We start from the raw sequence: 18,382 nt of genomic DNA, 5'->3' as shown, positions 1-18,382 counted from the left end.
GTTTTCTGTGAAGAAAATACAAATAGGTGCAAAAAATGAGTCCGTCTACATTACAAGGAAGCACGGCTCCATCAGTGAAAGATGTTGAGTGCATGTTGCAGCTCTGCAAACAGGAAATGTGCTACTTCCTTTATAAGGCAAGGTGCAATTATTTTTCATAGAGAGCCTGTCGGCTCATTTCCTGCTTGTAATGCAAGGCACCTCCTCTAAGAATAAGAGTGACATTTGCAAACCAGTTCAAATATATATAAAAAAAATGATACCTTTTTTAATTCAGGACACATAAACGGATTATAATTTTCCCGAGACAACCGAAATGACCATTGTTACTTTTTTATTGCATGTGCATAAATAAATAAAGGTGTACCTATGCAATAAAAGTTGTACAAATAAATCATTTTTAAAGCTGCGGTCCATAACTTTTTTTTTGGTTTTTAAGATTTACAAAATTTATACAAGGAGAATGTACAACATGAATCCATTTTCCAAACCGTGTTTTTGTCTTACTCTGAATCATTATGGTACACTTATAATAAGTGTTTATATTGGGACTATTTCAGAGTGGTCTGGTAGGAACCGCGGAGGAGGAGTACAGAGAGAAGTCGCTCCCACTTTAAATGTTCTTCCACAAGGCGTATACATTTCTTTTGATCACTAGAACGTAAAAAGTTAAAATGCAGCTTTAAGAATTGCCAAATACATGAACATGCATTAAGAATGTTGTAAAACATGAAAGAAACAAAACTATAATACAACTTACCACTTTTAACCAACAGTAATTGAAACTTGAAGACCTTTTTAAAGCCAACTGTATTGAGAAGATGTGATCCAACACTTGGCTTTCATAAATCTTTCGAGGACCTTCTTATCAGTACTGGTAATGCTTCAGTGAGCCAAAAGTGCTTTCCTGGACAACTCATTTTTTTAATTAGCATATTTATCATCACATTTGCATGAATATGGCGAGGGAATCACTATACCTGTGCTTGTTTCTAAGGTCTGGTAGCTTTGGAGGTATTACTGACATAATGGCCTCAAGCTAAAATTTCAGTTTGGTATCTCATCTGACTTCATTTTTAAATAAGACTGCAAGCCTCTCTTGGCCAAAGAAAAACTGCTGTCCATCTCATTTCAATCTGTAGAAAAGTCTAAATAATATGTTGGTGTAGCTGAGGGTTTGTAGTAAGCAGGTCAACAGATTGGAAATACTGCCCTTTTAAGAATTAGAGCAATGGTGTTCATCTCATGCTTGTGCATTGTGCATTAGACACTAGAGTGGGTAAGATGAGACGTGCCCACTTGACGTCAAGCTTTCACAGACTAACCCACAACCACCCCTAACCGAAACTATCATGAACTTCCACAAACAGATTAGTTAAGAGATAAACTTTTGCTCATAATAATTAAACGTTTTCAAAAACATATAATGAATTCTATATAGTTGTCCAAACAAGACAGCAAGCAGCATATCAAATATCTCCATATTTAAACAGGACATCAAAAGACCACTTATCAAATCTTCACAGCTAAATTATTACACAAAAAGCCCTGGAGAATGACATGTAAATAAACCAACCACACTTGAACACACTGGCATTCATGAGCAATGGAGCGATAAGTATATGGTGCATTCAGATTGGCACTGTGAATGAGAAATATCATATCCAAAAGACAGTGCTGCAGGTTGTTTTCTAGCATATAATTATGAATTTATTCTTTTTATTTGAGGAATAGCAGCTAAAAATAGCTGCCTATTCATCACTGTGAAAGTGATTTGTCAATGTCTAATATGTCAATGACAGAGTACAGGTAATTAATTATATGTAAATACAATCTATTGTTAATCACAGTGCAGCCTGCATGCTTTCTAAAGGTGGTACATATTTATCACTGCACAGGATTTCACAAGCACTGCTGACCGCTATAAAATTGAGCAGAGATGACGGAAAAGGTTATTGTCCTTATTGATGGGGTATAGAGGGGAAAAGAGAATGTGCATGAAACAACTGAACTGACTACAACATGCTCAGACTGATTTAGGCCTTGCTCATCAGGACTGAGATACCTATTCAGTGCTTAGTTCAGGTTGTCATTGTTTGCTCACCCTCATGTAAACCTGTATAACTTTCTTCAGTATAGCACAAATGAGATGTTAAACAGGATGACATCTTCACTCTCCTTTCACTTTCATAGCATATGTTTTTATAAAAAACAAAAGTGAATGGAAAGTTATTACACCGAACAGCTCCTTTTTTCTTCTTCACAGAAAGAAGAAAGTTAGGACCTGAACAACATAAGAGTGATACAACAAAGACAGGATGTACAATTTTGTAAACAGAGTAGCTACTGTAAAATATACTTATTATAAACAACTCAAAATATAAACCCAGCAGGCGAGTGAGTGTACAGCAGCTGTTTACATTGATAGCACTGTTATATTTACCTTTTAGGTCCTTTTGAGTAGGTGAACGTGAAGGTGGAGTCGGAGAATCTAAAGTCTGAAACAAACAGACAATCAAGATGACACAAACTTGTGCTGTGTGAACACTAAAACACATTGGAACACAAAAAAGTCCCTTTCAACAAGTGTAGTCTCCATAGCAACATCAACGGGGAATGTCCACCGACAATGAATTTACGAGAAATAAATTGATAGCTAATACATGTGTGATGGGCAACAATAGTAGGCTATCGTGTGGCGTGGGCTGGTTGGAAAATCATTCACATCACGAAGCATCACCTGAGAGCCATGTTAATGCTTTTTTTTAATGATGTGATAAAAGCAGAATATGTGGTAATAATGGCAGCTCACGTTCTGCTAGGCCCTCGGTTGCAGTTGATTATTGCATAATTTATAATGTCCAGGAAAGATTAAATTGCGGACGCTGGAGCACGTTAGCCACATACATGTTTTTGAACATATCTGGCTTTTGTGTGAAGGAGGAAATAAAGCCATCAGCGGTGAGACTGACAGCCTGTCAATTGTGTTGAGTAAATCTATAGCAATTGTTAAAGGAAGACACTAACGTTACTCTTAATAAAAGACAATGGAAACTCACCAGAAAACAGGCAGTCTTTCTCTGCCTTACACCTTTGAATTACGATGTCGACGTCTTTTTGAATCCTCTCTTGCCTTGAACACATCCCCATGAAATAACATACACTAGAATGGCTTCTCTAACTAATATTCGGCGAAACCAACGAATCCTTTCCGCTCGCAGGCACGGTGGACGTGGGGAACAGTAGAAATACGTGCTTGGAGGTCTGCTGTAACAATCCCAGGTGTGTCACGCCAACCGACACCGTTTCATCTCGTCTAACAATAGCCTCGATCGCATGAGCACAGCGGACAGCTCTTCCTCGCGACAGCTTTCATAAAGATATCACTTTTACACCGGAAGCATCTCTCAGTCGTCCTCCTCATAACTCTGCTTAACCCAACAATGGCGAAATCGAAAGCCAAACCGAGGAGCGCAAAAAGATATCGCAAGTCTTAAAGTAAAACCAAGGCGGGCGTGAGCTTCAGACCGTTACTGAAGAGCTGAAGTTATGCACACGGGGGTAATCAGTGTGGGAATCCGGTGATTGCATCCACGAGATGAACCTGGTGGGATCGGGAATCACAACAAGGCGGATGATGTCATGGACGTGTTTTTCTCCCCACGCGCACACTGCTACTGTCCAGCACTCTGGGTCTGCACAGCATTAAAGGCTTAAGAGCGAGAAGAAACATTGTATTTGGCCATGGAATAAAAAGTCGTTATATTCAGGCTACTAAAAAACAATGAATCGGGATACTTTCTAATTGTAGCAACATTTCGACGTGATTCAGAAGAACAACAACAGTGCACGTTTGGTGTTTCTTTTATAGTCTACAACAGTTCAATAGGCCTAAACCTACTAAAATCAAGCAACTTATACATTAGTGTGTCACCCCAGCCAGGTGTCACGTATCAACCAACAGACTAAAAGCCGGACTTGATTATGGAATGGTATAAATGAGTGGACTGGAGCGACGATACTGTATTTCTGCCTCTTTGTAATCAATCGGCTGAAGCTCCACTCCGGGTTTTACATATTACATCTAGTGGGGCGATGAGAGAAACCCTGCTCAGAGCAATTTGTCCTGGCTACAGCCAGTAGTGCGATGACGCACTAAATCCAGTAGCCTACGTAGTGGACGTGTTTTTTGTTTTGTTTTGTTTTGTTTTTTACCAGATACAAGGTAGAATATAGGTAATTCATACTCTCATAAGCCAGCTGACAAGACCACTCTCTTTAAAAGATGATTCACATATCCCTGTTGCTATTTAATCATATTAAATGTGTCACAAACTGGCTTTTTTATTTTTATGTTGTTTGAGGTCAACTAATGATGTTTGTGTGTTTTTTACATTCAAAAACATCCTAACCAATAAGTTGGCCTAATAGACTATTTTCTATGTTTTGAGGCTCTCTCCAAAACGCTGGTGCTGCGTCCCTATTTGCCTACTTTTACTACGTCCTAAAAGTATGTAGGCCTACTCTTTTTGTGAAGAAAAAGTACATACTTTTGAGTGTGTAGCAGAAAAGTATGCAAGCTTTGGGACATACTGCGTCATCATCTTTAACGGATTCTGTCGCTAGTTACGTGAATCTCACAGTTTAAACTGGCGTCAATCATTGTCACAATTCAAATCCTCCACATTCAGTTTAATTTCCTACCGTATGGGAGAGAAATGTAGTAGCATGTTGATCTGCCATTCATGGGTCTTTAATGCAGAAACTCGCCTCGTGTTTGCAGTTTAAATGTAATGATGAATTTAAAAGTTAATGTCTCGTGTCATTATAAAAGCTCACAATGCTAGGCTACTGCAGGTGAAATATAATGTGGACAACACCAAATAAATATCTTTTTGTCAGGTTAAATACTGATAGTTGGTCACTCAAACCCCTTTATCTAAACCCCTCTACTTAACCATCGAACTCGCACATCCGTCATGTTTGTCGTTTTTTAATGCTTTTTATCTGCGTTTGTACACTGCATGAAAAGTGGGATTTTCGTCAGTAAGCGGCACTGTAGATTGTCGTGGAAGATCAGGTTTACGACTGTACACGGCAGTTTGCAGGCGACACCGAAAACTGCCGTGAATTGTCAGAAATTGACGTGGGCCTTGCTTGGCAGTTGTCCCCCCCAAGACCCCCCTTCCCTTAACTCCAGGGGAGGCTTTAACATGTAAATGAACATGCTGTGAGCTATACAAATGCAAATCAGGGTAGCAGGAGTTTTAACCCATGTGACATTTTTCTAAAAGGTATTAACTTCCTTCTAAAAAAATCTCTTAGATAGATCAGGCTCAGTATAGCCTAATTGTAAAATCTTAAACTTAAGCTTGAATTTATATATTTGATGAAAGTATTCTAGATTATTTATTGTGTGTCATTTGCAATCAGTCCCCGTGAATTCAGTGCGACTCGCAATTTTGACCAATCACCGCAACTTTTACCAATCATTGCGGTCTCCTGCTAATAAGCGGCGTCATACATCAGCAAACTTTATATATCATATATCATTGCCTGTCAAAATTAACGTGTTAACGCAAATTAATTTTAACGGCACTATATATATATATATATACATATATATATACATATATACATATACATATATATACATATATACATATACATATATATATATATATATATATATATATATATATATATATATATATATATATATATATATATATATATATATATATATATATATATACAGGGGTTGACATTAACTTTTTTGCTCACCGGCCACTGTGGCTAGTGGTTTTCCAAAGTTACTAGCCACTCAGCATTTTCACTGGCCACAATTTTGCTGTTTGGAAATTACATTGTATATGTTTAAAGTTGACTTTGGCATATATAAATTACTTGATTTTGAACCATTTTACTTTATTTAGAAGATTTAAAACCCTTTCAAACTTTCAAATGCAGAATGTCCCCCCAAATCTTGTATATCAGCTGGGATGTGCAGGTGGGCAAGGGGTGGGCAATATAATAGGCTAATATGAGAAAGGTAATATGACAGGCTATGAGTTATTTTAGTTAGGATATATATATATATATATATAATTTAAAAAATACCCTAAGCAAATTACAAAAACAATAGTTATTAAAAATAAAATAAAAATTCCGATACTAATACGGCACAATGTAATTTATTGAATGTAATTGTCATTGGATACGACTTTCATTGAAACGAATGTAACAAAATGTGGGCGTGGTCTGTGTTGTGAAATGAAACCACATTAAAAATTCCCTTAAACTGCGTTTGAAACATACAGCAAAGCAGCGACAGAGGAAAACACAGAGCCTGATATTATGCAAACATTTACCAATAATGTGGAAAGCGTTTTAAATCTGTTCAGTGGAAAATCCGCTGTGACGAATCTGTCCTCGTCTAACATCTGCTGTAAATCCAGGTAAAACTAGCTACGTGCACGCGCCCGTCCCCAGATAACATGATCCCCAGTTGATCCGTAACACCGGCGGGAAGACACAGCTGAATGCAATCATTGGGCTATCTCGTCAGCTTGCTCAGTTTGCTGCCGATTTTAACGAGCAGTTCACTTTAGTAATCTCCAGGTTGCTGTCCATAGATGATAGGTTGCTTGCTTTGGAGTCGAAAAACTGTGTGGAAGATACTAACTTTAAGAAGAGAAGACGAGTGCCTAAGAGAAGACCAGTCCTAAGATTGCGGTAAGACTGTTATCTAAGCTAAAGTAACCTAAAGCAAAGCTTTTTAAGTAGCACAAGCTCAAATTAGCCTTGTAAAAGAACAAATGTAAGTTGCTTTATAAAAGTGTTTTCTTTTTCTGGTCATTTTACAGGAAGCAGTACGCCGTCTTCACAACTTCGTCATAACACTCATTTAATTGTTTTCCAGCTGCATGTAAGACAAAGAGACATTACGCAGGACGTACAAACATCCAGTTCTTGCATCGCACGCAGAAGCTGTGAAGAGTTCAGCGCGGAGTCGATTGAGAAGAGGGTAAGATTTATTAGATTAGATCCGTTTTTGGTCAGTGTGACTATTTTTCAGGTGCATTTTACGCAGTACATCGCGCAATACTGATTGTCTTTATTGTTTGTTTTTACAGCTGCTACAAGCAAGAAAGAGTGTGTTAGCTGAGGATGAGGTGGGCCTTTGGAAGTGCGCTACCATAGACCTGATGTCTGATGAGGAAGACGGCATCGTTCGCGCGGTGTTTGGATGGACTGTTTGACCAGCCAGGAGCTCGCCGAGCTCTGTGCCACGCTGCAGTCGAGATTAGAGGCGATTCCAAAGTACAGGGCAACGCACGACAGACGTCTGAAAAATGGACTTAAAACAGACAGAATGGCGCTAGTCACCTACAGCTCTGAAGCGGAAAACAGAGACTTCATGGTGCTGTAGGATTTTGGGCTTCTCGTGAGCTTCCTATTGTTGTGTGGGCAGATCTCAAACGTTTTGCATTTGGTTGTGTGTTTGTGTTTGTTCTAATAAAGCTCTTTCTTTGAATAAACTGCACGTCCCTGGCATATTTTCCTTTCCTCAATAAATGAATGTCCTTGATGGTTATAATAGCGTAATCCATAGGATAACAATGACATGAATATAAAACATAATAGCATATCACATGAATATGAATATATACAATTAAAAAATAATATGCAAATCATAATTTTATATGTGTAAAATTATTATAATTTGGGGGTTTAAATTTATTAATTTATTACCCAGGTTGACCAATAGTAACAGATCTGCCAACCAATCACGAGTGATATTTCTTGTTTCAATGTAGTAGTTTCAACCAATACTGAGTGAGGAAATTCAAGCAAGGCGCCGCCCAGAGCTGCTATTCATATGCTAATTAGAGCCATTAGCGCCGGCGCCAGCATGCCTCCGCAAGCTCCACATACGTCATGGTTCGTTTCCGTCAATATGTGGCACAGACGAACGCGACGTGCACAGGCTGTAAACTGACGTTAATTGTCGAAAATCAGGGAGATTTCCGGCCGTTTACGGGGACGAAAATCCCACTTTTCATGCAGTGTAGTTCTAAACGAATCCTTGTCCAACTAGCAATAGGTTGTGGGCAATATCAGCCGTTAAGAGTATGCGTCAAACTCAGTAGCGTACCGTGGGGTTTCAGTCAGGGCCTTCACTAACGATCAACACGCCCCACGCCATAACAACACACACACACACACACACACACACACACACGTTTGTTTTTGTGACATATGGGGACATTCCATAGGCGCAATGGTTTTTATACCGTACAAACCGTATTTTCTATCCCCCTACACTGCCACTGCCCCTAAACCTACCCATCACATGAAACATTCTGCATTTTTACTTTCTAAAAAAAACCTCATCCTGTATGATTTATAAGCATTTTGAAAAGTGACATGGCCAATGTCCTCATATTTCACCCTCTCCTGTGTGTCATAATACACACACACACACAAAATACAATAATGCACTGTACGCAATACTACTACGAACTTTGCTTTCATAGTGTACACGCGAGACAAAAAGGCAATTTGACTATTTATTGATGATACTGCACTCACGTGTCACCGTTTATTAGGCAAATGGTGAAAAGAATCAAAATCAGCTGGCACAAATACTCTTAAACAAACAAAAATACGGACCAACAGAACATCCAAAGAAACAGAAAAAACACTGCTTGTTAGCTAACATTACCGGCTTGACATCAGGATCGATCATTCCCACGCAGCCTGTCATCCGCGGCGGCCATTGTTTATTTCACACAGAATTCTCACAACCCGCGAAAAGTTCAGACGGCTGATGACATCAGCAGGGGGTAGCACACCGACACATCGCTGGGCCTCTGGGCCGTTCTATCACTACACATCAAATTTTGATTGGCTAATGACCCACGTCAGTCAAAGCTATGGTCCAATGGAAAATAGCAGCTTCAATGGAAGGCAAGCTATTCTACTAGTGCTGGTCCTCGGGGCTGTGATGCGTTTAGATGATGACATATGGAAAATACACCAAAAATAAATACATTCTTTCTGGAAATATAATCGTAACTATATATATATATATATATATATATATATATATATATATATATATATATATATATATATATATATATATATATATATATATATATATATATATATATATATATATATATATATATATATATATATATATAACTATATATATATATATATATATATATATATATATATATATATATATATATATATATATATATATATAATGATTTTGACAGGGCCAGCAGAGAAGGCCCTGCTGGCCCTGACGGCCCACCACTGGTCAAACTGTACTTCCAATTCTGACTGGAAATAGTAAACCATCCATATCTTTGGAATACTCTTTTCAACATACTACGATTTGGGACATACTAATTCTATTTTCGAGTAGGCTACTATTTAGTATGGATAGTTTGCGAATTGGGACGCAGGGTGGGTTTTGATGGGCGTGACGCATTCGAGACTTGGAAGTAAACGGCCACGGCTAGGATTTGCATATTAAATGACCTTCAGCTCCGCTGTCAGTTCACATGAGAGAGGAGGGATTGAGGGAGAAGCGGCAACAGGAATGATTTTCTTGGATCACAGGGCTTGGAAACGTCTTTATCAAACAAACACGATTTACTTATCCACCCGCGGACACACACACGTGCGCACGCCTCCCTTCAAATGTCAAGTTCGAGAGAAAGACAACAGAACAGATCAAGAACGAAATAATATGAGATTCATCGGCCTGCGGACGGGCTTTGCGAGGCCCATATGTGTCCAGCGTGCTAAAGGTATGTTTCTGTTAGACACGTACACATAAGCAAAGTGATCTATAACAATGCAGTACTATTACATATAAAAAGTGTGTTGCACCATTCCTGTGGGATCCAAATCCAGCATCAACCTGAGATTTGCAGTGAACTGAAGTGAACATGTCTTCCCCACGGGAGCTGGAACTTCATTAAAAATAAAGTTCAACCACACATTTCTAATATTAGGATCTGAAGGAAGCTTATGCAGTGACTGTGTTCTTCCACAACAGGGACTAGCGTAATATCTTGCTATCTTCCTCGGGATGTTTATTGTTAATCAGCGCGAGCCGATCACCTCCATGAGTTGGTGGGCGGGGCTACTTGATTAGACGTGCTGTAGAGGTGTGTGTTTCGTAGCGCTATGAGGTAAGAATGAAGCACAAGATCGTTTTCTGGGCCTGGTGTCTATAAAAGCTTTTCTTTGACTAACAAGGATGTTTTCAGCTCTAAAACTTAGCGGATATTCTTATATTACCATGACCTTTATATATCAAAAGCTCAAGAGAAAGTTGATTCCTCAATTCATCACCCCTTTAAAGTTCTCTAAAGAGTCAGAATATACATCTGAACTGCTTGCATAAAGTCTTGTTCTGTCTCTTCCCTTTATAATATCCCTGTTAAATCTCATGTAGGCCTGGGAATAACTATTCACAAAAATGACAATGTTAGGTAGGTTAATCTTTGATGTTGCTAAAGCTAATATATATATGTATTATTCCTGCATGGCTCCAAAGGGATTGGTTCAAGAGGAAGGAACTCCTTGCCAAAGCTGAGGGTTACTAACCTACTCTGCTCTCTTCTTGTATGTGGATACATAAGTACTGTACGTGTATGTAAGTCTATCTATGTTCGGGTCAAAAGACTTTGACTTCCTTTGGAAACAAAGGAGACACTATATCAAACAAATCTGTCCTTGCAGCTATGATCATGGGGGTCTACATTTTCTTGACTTCTCTTCCTCAACATTTCAGATTGGTTGAGACAATTTGTGAATGGTCCCGCTTCCTTATGCAATGCTATTTCCAATTATATAGGGAATAGTCAGTGGTTTCTTATTTTTGTTGGTAGGCCTATGTAATTATAATATCTCTAAACTTCCTATTAAATGATCAAACTTCGACAAACAAGTACTGTTGGCCTGGCACATAAACTCTAAACAATATTTCCACTGTTATTTTACTGTTATAGAAATCCCACTGTTATTTTATCTGGTATAACCATAATATCTATTTTAAAAATGAATTTATAATTTCTTTTTGATTGATTTAAAAAATAATATTATTTTGAATATTCTTTCTTAGCGTCTACTTTCTTATTCAGCGTTAACAAAATATTGTATTCCTGCATCCCACATGACTTTGCCATATGGATGCTATTCCATGGAGTTATTACACTTTTTGAAAAAACTTCATCCTAGGATTCTTCACCCTCTTTTATTTCCAGAGATTGTTAAAGGAAATGACAACCTTGGCATTTTAGAAAGCCAACTTGTCAACTTGAATCACATGTGCTTCGTAAAACATTCATATAATGACCTTATTGAACACTTTCAAGCATTTAACAGTCTCGTTTGCAGATTCTAGAAAATTGAATGTGCCGTTACATAAATAAATCCTACCTATCACAAAAGTGTCTGCGTGACCTGTCATATAAAACAACTTTATTTGATAGCAGATCACATTTTTGCGGGGAGACCCACGTCATTTGAGTTGACTAAACATCTTTATTTGATAACTGATAACTACAAAATAAAAGTCATGTTGTATATTAGTAATCAAGCCGTCAATTTATTAAGTGAAGAGCAGTTTCCACATTGTCCACAATGAAATTGGCATGCACCATCACCTCAGACACATTGTTTAAACATTGCATTTTTCTATAGAACAACAAAGCTCTTACCCATTATGTGGAATGAGTCATGCAATCAATATGAACAAATCACAACACACTTCATCACCCTTCACTCGCTGTGCTTACACCCATCGTTCTTCTCACACTGGCATAATGAATGCTGAACAGTTTCATTCCAGGATTTATATACAATTTCTACTTCTTTCATGCAGAAAAAAAATGTGTCACTCTAACAAAATGTTTGAACATGTATTATTTATAATACATGTATTATTTAGTAGTAATAACATGCTACTGTGATAATATGGTTATAATCTGACACCATTATTGCATCATGGTAGTGTCACAGTAATTTTTTGTGAGGGGGATTTACTTTGATTTACATTATTGTTTTAAAAATAATAAGAGACAACCATCTTCAATAATGAATAATAATACATTTTTCTTCTTCTTCTTCTTTTAAATTAGCATCAAACATTTGCATTCATGAAACTTTCTGTTCACACCAGAGAGGAAAGGCTGTATAGGGGCACGGTTTAGGCCACAGTAGCTGGTCCAGCCTGAAGATGGATGGCTGTGTTAGTGGCACTTTGATTAACAGCTCCATCCGGACTTTGGCTGGTGGCTCACCAGTCTGGAGCTGCTCCAAGGAGACCCCACTAGCCCAGCTGTGCTGAAGCAGGCAAGGCCTCGGCTGATGACTGCAGTGGCAGGAAAATCCATCTTCCTGCATTGAGCCTCAGACGTATTTCCCCCTTCTGCATACACTGTGTGATTGAGGATTTAGTGCATGTTCTGATGAATACAAACACAAACACTCATCATTTTCTCTTTCACCTAAATGGCAGCTCATCTCAATGCTGTGTTGATGGAATCAGTGCTGCTGGTGTGCAGTGCAGAACTTTGCTAATGATTCTTCTCTGCGCCGCCATCAACACACCATTCAGTGCTCCTTTCGATGATTTCACCATTATGAGTATGATAAAGGAGCCCTGGTGAATTTCAATGCATCGTATTTTTGCAGGGGAATTCTACTGATAGAGCCCTCCAGGAAGCACTGTGTTAAAGTAAACACATACACAAGATAAGTGTGTGTGTGTTTACTGCCAGCTGACTGATAAGAGGAAAACTTGAAAAAAGAGAGAAAAGGGCGAATAAAGCAAGTGGATAGAGACGAGAGCAGTATTTGAGTTGACTCCTTGCCGAACTCATGTTCAGTTCATTAATCCTAATTTCACAGTGAGTCAAACAGTTGATGACTGTGAGAGTACATGTGCACTCTGATGCTCTTTATTATCAGGTCTGCATGCTAGATAAAGTGTGTTTAAGAGGCTGGATGGCATCCAATCGACCAATAGTCATCTTTCTTCAATCTTTCTTCACCACCATCAAAAGTTTTGGGATGGATACGTTGAGACTCAAGTTCATTCAGCAGAATATTTTCATTTTTGGAAGTCACTCCTGCTTTAAAAGACTTGACTAATAAATTTATATTTGACACATATTTAATGTATTTGCCCTTATCAACAGCGCCCAGGAAATTGGCTTTTTATATGAAATACAATCTTTTCATTTAATAACCTTTTTGTTTTTTTCCCAGGAAACTTTATTACCCTGGTATGTAATGGGAATTATGATCAGTAATGAGTATCCATTTTCTAAGGTGTGTGTGTATGTGGTAATCCCTACATTATGGGGACAAAATGTCCCCACAAAGATGGCAATACCTGAAATCCTTGTCCTTGTGGGGACATTTTTTGGTCAAACATCTTATAAATCATACAGGATGAGTTTTTTTTTGAGGACGTAAAAATGCAGAATGTTTCCTGTGATGGGTTTAGGGCAACCCGATCACACATAAATGGGTATAAATAGTACCAATGTGGAATGTCATGGAATGTATACGCCAAAACTCATTTTGGCGTGCATATGATACGCTGTTTTTCGCGTGCATATGATACGCACTTTATTGTGTATATATGACACGCTCTTGGGTAGGTTTAGGGTGGTGGGGCGTATATATGACACGCTCTTGGGTAGGTTTAGGGTGGTGGGGCGTATATATGACACGCTCTTGGGTAGGTTTAGGGTGGTGGGGTGGGGGGTTCGTATGTATAATACGCCATAAAATGCGTATCATATGTACGCGAAAAACAGCGTGCCATAGACACGCCAAAATGAGTTTTGGCGTATACATTCCACAACATTGCACACTCGTACTATTTATATGCATTTTTGTGAGAATACCCTGGTTTAGGGGCAGGGGCAGTGTGTGTGTGTGTGTGCGTGTGTGTGTGTGTGTGTGTGTGTGTGTGTGTGTGTGTGTGTGTGTGTGTGTGTGTGTGTGTGTGTGTGTGTGTGTGTGTGTGTGTGTGTGTGTGTGTGTGAGAGTGTGTGAGACCTGGTAATCCCTACGTTATGGGGACAAAATGTCCCCACAAAGATGGCAATATCCGAAATCCTTGTCCTTGTGGGGACATTTTTAGGTCCCCATGAGGAAAACATCTCACAAATCACACAGAAGGAGTTTTTTTTTTTTTTTGAGAAAGTAAAAATGCAGAATGTTTCCTGTGATGGGTAGGTTTAGGGGCAGGGGCAGTGTAAGAGGATAGGATGTACAGTTTGTACAGTATGAAATCCATTATGCCTATGGAAAGTCCCCATAAAACATGGGAACACGACGTGTGTGTTTGTGTGTGTGTGTGTGTGTGTGTGTCCGTAAAAATGTTTTCTATGTTTTCTATGAGATTTATTTTGGAGTAGGGTTAGAGGATTTAGAGGGTACAGTTTGTACAGTATAAAAATCAATATTTCCATGCATATAAAACATGGAAACCCAATGTATGTGTGAGCTTGCATATATGGTTTATGAGGACACGTATGTGTGTAATGACATGGGCAATATATCCTAAACATGGTAGGTCACAGATGGTGGCTTAAAAAAACGTGGCTTAAAGTGGCATTTCTCAAGTCCAAGTGGCTTAAAAAACATAAATTTTTAATTTAAAAACAACATTAGCAATCTGGGACTTGAAGAATAAAAATCTAAGGATGAAGGGGTTGGTGTTGCCACCCTTTATCCAAAACCAATTTGTTGAATGAGTGTTTAGGTCCCAGATGTGCAATGATATCACGGTTAGGTGGCCAAAGAGCCACTCTTCACCCAGGGATACATTTATTTACTTGAGATGGTCTCATTTCCCTCCCCTCCTTCCCTGCAGACTGACTCTGGATTGAAACCAGCATTCCAAATATCTATGACTGCAAGTGATGTAATCCATTAGCTTAGCTTGCAGGAAGCCAATCTATGACACACAGTGAGGAGATAGAGATGTTGATCATCTAGACCATTCCTAATGGAGCTTGTGATACTGTAAGCCTAAACTGTAAATGAGTCCTAAATGACTCATCACATTCTTTTGATTTAAGACTTTTTTCTACCTCAAAGGTCTTGATTCACGTTTAAAGTTCATGATCATCTATAAATCAGCTTGACCTTTTAGATGGAGCCTTTATTGTTTTGTTTTAGTGAAAGGTATATTGATGTGTCTGTTCATTTCCAAGTTCAAAAAACAACAATTTAGACAGCTTTGGAAAGTCCATGCTTTTTTTTTTGGCAAATGCATCTATCTCTTGGCAATATGGCAAATAATATTGGTCCATTGTCTGTTTTAGGCAAGTAAATCACTCTTTGGGGCTTTAAATGGTCCATTTTCCTATTTAAACTATGTTATGTTAATAACTTTGCGCATTGTTGGGCCTATGCATTTCAAGGTAATAGTTAAATTCCAATGATTGCTTTTTTGTTCATATGCTAAATAATTTAACTAATACTATTTTAGGTCACCACAATTGGTTGTGAAGCAAAAGTTGTAAAACCACTGCCCTAGAAACCGTCTTTTAGTAGTGGCATGGCCTACATACAGTCCCTGACAAAAGTCTTGTCGCTTGTGTACAAATTGACCTAAAGTGCCGCTGAAATATATTTCTAATCAAGATTTTTTTTTACAAGAAATGGCTCATTTTAATCCCACCAGCTTTTGTGATAATGTTTCAGTAAAAAAATAAACTTTCAAAAAGTATTCTAATATTCACAGCTTGGTAAAGCCCATTGAGTCAATTTTTGCAAAGACATAAGTGTTGTCGCCTTGTCATATGAGCTTCACCTGTGACTAATAATGGATCAATTAGGTCTCAAGTGTGTATAAAAAGAACCCCAGTACGCTAGACCTTCACATCAACTGCAACTAGACCTCTGCAAACATGCCTAAGATTCACCCTGAGACTAAAGTTTTGATTTATCAAGAGGCTGAAGACCAGATCCACTGCTGAGGTGGCAGACACCTTCAATGTGTCTCAGCGTCAAGTACAGAGGATAAAAAAAGATTTGAAGAGACTGGAGACGTTTTTGACAAGCCCAGGTCAGGCAGACCCCACAAGACAACTGCTCGAGAGGACCGTTTGTTGGCTTGAAAATCCAAGGCCAGCCTATTTTCCACTGCAGCAGAGCTCCACGAGACCTGGTCACCTGAAGTCCCTGTGTCCTCCAGAACAGTTTGTCGGATTCTGTCTCAAAATGGCCTCCATGGCCAAATCAGTGCCCAGAAGCCAGCACTAAACAAAAGACAATTGAAAAACCGTGTGGAATTTGCCAAGGCCCACAGCCGGCTAAAAGGATGGACGCTGGAAAAGTGGCAGAAGGTGGATTTTTCAGATGATTCTTCTGTTGAATTACACCACAGTCGCCGCAAATATTGCAGGAGACCTACTGGAGCCAGAATGGATCCGAGATTCACCCAGAAAACAGTGAAGTTTGGTGGCGGAAAAATCATGGTCTGGGGTTACATCCAGTATGGGGGTGTGCGAGATCTGCAGGATGGAAGGCAACATCAATAGTCTAAAATACCAAGAAATCTTAGCTACCTCTTATTCCCAACCATAAAAGAGGCCAAATTCTGCAGCAGGACGGTGCTCCATCGCATACTTCCATCTCCACATCAAAGTTCCTTAAGGCGAAGAAGATCAAGATGCTCCAGGATTGGCCAGCCCAGTCACCAGACATGAACATCATTGATTATATGTGGGGTAGGATGAAAGAGGACGCATGGAAGACGAAACCAAAGAATATTGATGAACTCTGGGAGGCATGCAAGACTGCTTTCTTAGCTATTCTTGATGACTTCATCAATAAATTGTATGAATCCTTGCCAAACCGCATGGATGCAGTCCTTCAAGCTCATGGAAGTCATACAAGATATTAAATTTGGATCTCACAGCACCACAACTTAATTTGCTGACATATTTTTGTATTTGCAGTAAATTTGTTCAATTTCTGTATAGGCGACAAAACTTTTGTCTTGCCAAAATTTGACCTTTCTGTCTTGATTAAATGATAAATATTTTTTCTGTGAAAATTATTTATTTCAGTGCATTGAACATCATTTGGGAGGGTTTTAGCTTTTCATATGAGCTATTTCTAACACCAATTAATTAATTAAAAGTCAAGTTAATATCAGGTATTTCTAGAAAGTAGATAAGCAACAAGACTTTTGTCAGGGACTGTACTAATGAATACACCTTAAAAGTCCACAAAATTCAGTTTTGCTGCACCAAATGTCTTTAAGTGGATGAATTGCAGAAATGTAATTAAAATTACACTAATAAACATTAGATGTCAGCAGCACTGTAGTTTGTCTAACAACTTTCTTGACTTGCTTCTGAATATAAAAAAACGTCTCTATTTGAGGTTCTGAGGACCAAAGAGGGCACACATCAAGAAAGAGCAAGAGATTTTAGGGAAAGTTAATTTGCTGAATGACAGAAAAGTCTTTCTTTGAAAAAGGAACAAAGGAGATTGAGTAGGGGCACAGGACTCCCAAGGGGGAGGCATGAAGTCAACTTCAAAATGTTAGATTACTTTAAAGGGTGAGACAGTGAGATGGAAAATTTCAAAGGCTGTTTCCCTCTGGATTATTTCGTGCTTAGGAGTGGGGAAAATGTTAGTTTTAGAAGTTTGTTTAAATCTGCATTATTAATCCTTTTGATCTTTCATTTAAAAAAAAAAATCACAAAGTCACAAACTTTCAATGAAATTAAACTATTTAAAATGGGGGAAAAATTGTATTAAGAAATACATTAAAAAAATCTAGTTCACAATGGCCACAGTTATTAGCACTTTTTAGAAATTTTTGCGAGCCCCTTTTTCCAAGATAACAGCTGTGAGTCTTCTTCTATAATGCCTGATGAGTTTGGAGAACACATGATATTCCTCTATACAGAATCTCTCCAGCTTCACGTTGGTGCTTCTTCTCTTTAGTTCACCCCACTCATTTTCTATTGGCTTCAGGTCAAGGAACTGGGATGGTCAGAAGTCTCACTTTAATTACTTTTTAAGTATAGCCTACATCTCAATCAAAATATTGAGTACAATAGGCAAAATATATTTTGTTCTTTTGTAAATATACAAATATACAAAGTCAAGTAAGTTTAATTTTAAGTATATTTCTGAGAAGTCAGCCATAAAAACGTAGAAAAAGTATACTTCCTTATTTTTATAGTTTAAAAGAAGTATACTGATGACACACTTGAAACACTTCTTTTTTTGTAAGGCATGCTAAGTCAACCTAACCTTTCTTTCTTTCTTTCTTATGTGGCACTTGTATATGTGGAACAATGTT

The 18,382-nt window shown here is 38.3% G+C and overlaps 1 protein-coding gene across 1 annotated transcript in view; it reads right to left on the bottom strand.

Moving 5' to 3' along the window:
* The window catches only part of parp8 (poly (ADP-ribose) polymerase family, member 8), a 44,149-nt gene extending 39,917 nt beyond the window's left edge, over positions 1–4,232 (bottom strand). The window contains exons 1-2 of the mRNA XM_067438405.1: positions 3,060–4,232; positions 2,444–2,498 (exon numbers count right to left, since the gene is read on the bottom strand). Of these exons, the coding sequence (XP_067294506.1) occupies positions 2,444–2,498; positions 3,060–3,150 (146 nt within the window). The 5' untranslated portion in view covers positions 3,151–4,232. The remainder of the gene's footprint in view (positions 1–2,443; positions 2,499–3,059) is intronic.
* Between the last annotated feature and the right edge of the window lie 14,150 nt (positions 4,233–18,382).

This window comes from Pseudorasbora parva, chromosome 3, assembly GCF_024679245.1.
Source record: "Pseudorasbora parva isolate DD20220531a chromosome 3, ASM2467924v1, whole genome shotgun sequence".
Classification (NCBI taxonomy): Eukaryota; Metazoa; Chordata; class Actinopteri; order Cypriniformes; family Gobionidae; genus Pseudorasbora; species Pseudorasbora parva.
The sequence above is the reverse complement of the archived record's forward strand: the minus strand, read 5'-3'. Positions and strand labels throughout refer to the sequence as shown.